General features: G+C 64.4%; 1 protein-coding gene across 1 annotated transcript in view; it reads right to left on the bottom strand.

Moving 5' to 3' along the window:
• NCOR2 (nuclear receptor corepressor 2) overlaps positions 1-2094 on the bottom strand; it is a 172730-nt gene that overhangs the window by 116919 nt on the left and 53717 nt on the right. The window contains 1 exon segment of the mRNA XM_014533346.1: positions 45-140. Coding sequence (XP_014388832.1) covers positions 45-140 — 96 coding nt within the window.

Raw genomic sequence — 2094 nt, 5'->3', positions numbered from 1 at the left:
TGGGGGCCGGGACGGGATGGGAGTGGGGGCGCGGGGTGACTTACCCATTGTTTCCGGGCGTGGTTCCTCCTCTTGAAGTACAAGATCAACTTTTTCCGCATCGCCTGGTTTCTACGCGGGAGGAGGACAGCGAGGGGCGGTCAGTCAGCGGGCTCGGGTCTCCCGGCTCCTGAAGGGGCCCCGCTGGCCCCGAGGCGCCCGTGCCCGAACTCGGTGAGACCAGACCCATTGCCCTCCGCGAGCCCCACCTGCCAAGTCCTCGTCCTCTCCCCCAATCCTGAAGGGCCCCCCACAATTGGGATGAGTTTGGGCGGCAGAAAAGGGGGACTTAAAGGGGGGCAAAGCGTTGGTGGCTTCCTGACTCCCCTGGAGCTGCCACCACCCCCACACGCATGCAGCTCCCCCTCTGCCCGTGGCCCACGTCGGCCGTGGACAAGTGGCCACGGAGACACAGCCACAGCCCAGACCAGGAACACGGCCTGGAGAGCCCACGCCTGAGACCCCACTCCTGCACTCAGGCGGGGCGGGTGCCTCCCTCGGTCTCTGGGACTCTTCCCCAAATCTGCAAGGCCGGCCTCCTCCCGGAAACATCAGACAAACGCCAACGAAGGGACATTCTACACGCCCCCTGCCAGCCCTCCTTCTACAGTGCCCGCCTCCGGAGAACCACGGGGAGAGCCACGGAAGGCGGAGGGACCGGCACCAGCTGCGGACTGACTGAGGGCCAAGGCAGAGCGGGAGGTGGGAGCCTGGGTCCGACCTTGGGCCAGAAAATGGACCTTTGCAGGGAAACGGGGGAAACACAGACAGCCTGGCTTAGCCAAGGGCATGGGCCCACACGCGTGGGTGTCCACACAGCGATGGGGGAGATCCGGGACATTCTCAGAGCCGTGTCTGCAAGGCTGCTGTGAGGTTCGCTCTTAGGAGACGAGGAAATGAAGACTCTGGACCTTTGAGGAGACTCTGGCCAGGTCCTGGGCAGTTCTGGGAAAGGAAAGTTTGGGGCAATCCGGGGAGGCTGCCTGGAGGAGGAGAGGTTTGAGCTGGGGTTTGGGGAAAGCAGAGGATCCAGGCTGGGAAGGAGTGACGGTGAATGTGGAGGGGTGAGGAGGGGCGTCCCTGGGGAGCCAGACCCAGAGCTGGGGGGAAAAAGTCAGATGGAGACGCCAGGGCAGGGCCATGGGAAGAGCCCGTCAGATCGGGTGCCGGATGGTCCAAAGCCCTTTTCCCCCGTGAAACAGATGCTCCAAGGAGACCGGCTACTGACGGGCAGAGGGAGGGGACTCGCCTAGGTCACTGGGCCAGAGGGGGCAGGGCCCGGACTGGAGGCCCCGGAGAGAAAACGGGGGGGGAGGGGGGTGCGCAGATGGGGCTGGCCTGGGAGCTGGGCTGCGCAACCCTGGGGAGGTTCCTGAACCTCTCTGAACCTCCAGACAAGACCACAAAGACCTGTGAACAGTCACCGGGTCCCCGGCGACCTTTCCATCCGCACGGCCCTGGGCTGCCCATCAGCGGACCCCCCAGAGGAGGCAGGAGGGAGAGGAAATCGGGCTGCGGGGCCAGAAAAGCGGGGAGCCTACAGCACACGGGAAGCACACACAGGACCCGAGGGAAGAGGGGACCGAGGGAAAGCAGGCGAGGGTGCAGCAGGGGAGGTCGCAGCAGGACACAGGGCGGCAGCGGTAACTGTCCCCGTGGGTCAGTCCCACCGAATCGCAGGTATGTGTGTTTTTAAATATATATCCTCATCGATTTCAGAGAGGAAGCAAGGGAGAGGGAGAGAGAAACATCCGTGATGAGAGAGAGTCATGGACCGGCTGCCTCCTGCACGCCCCACACTGGGATCCAGCCCACAACACAGGCCTGTGTCCTGACCGGGAATCGAACCCTGACCTCCTGGTTCATAGGTTCACGCTCAACCACTGAGCCTCGCCGGCCGGGCTCGCATGTGGTTTTCACGACACCAGCACATGCAGCCGAGAGCCCTCCGGGCAGATGTGCAGAGGAAACCCCTCCCTCAACAGAGCACCCACCCACTCCGCTCGGGGTTGTCGCCAGCCCCGGCCCCTGCTCCCCCACGGCCGGAGGGGTCTG

This window comes from Myotis brandtii, unplaced genomic scaffold, assembly GCF_000412655.1.
Source record: "Myotis brandtii unplaced genomic scaffold, ASM41265v1 scaffold97, whole genome shotgun sequence".
Classification (NCBI taxonomy): domain Eukaryota; kingdom Metazoa; phylum Chordata; class Mammalia; order Chiroptera; family Vespertilionidae; genus Myotis; species Myotis brandtii.
This window is presented reverse-complemented; position numbering and strand designations above follow the sequence as displayed.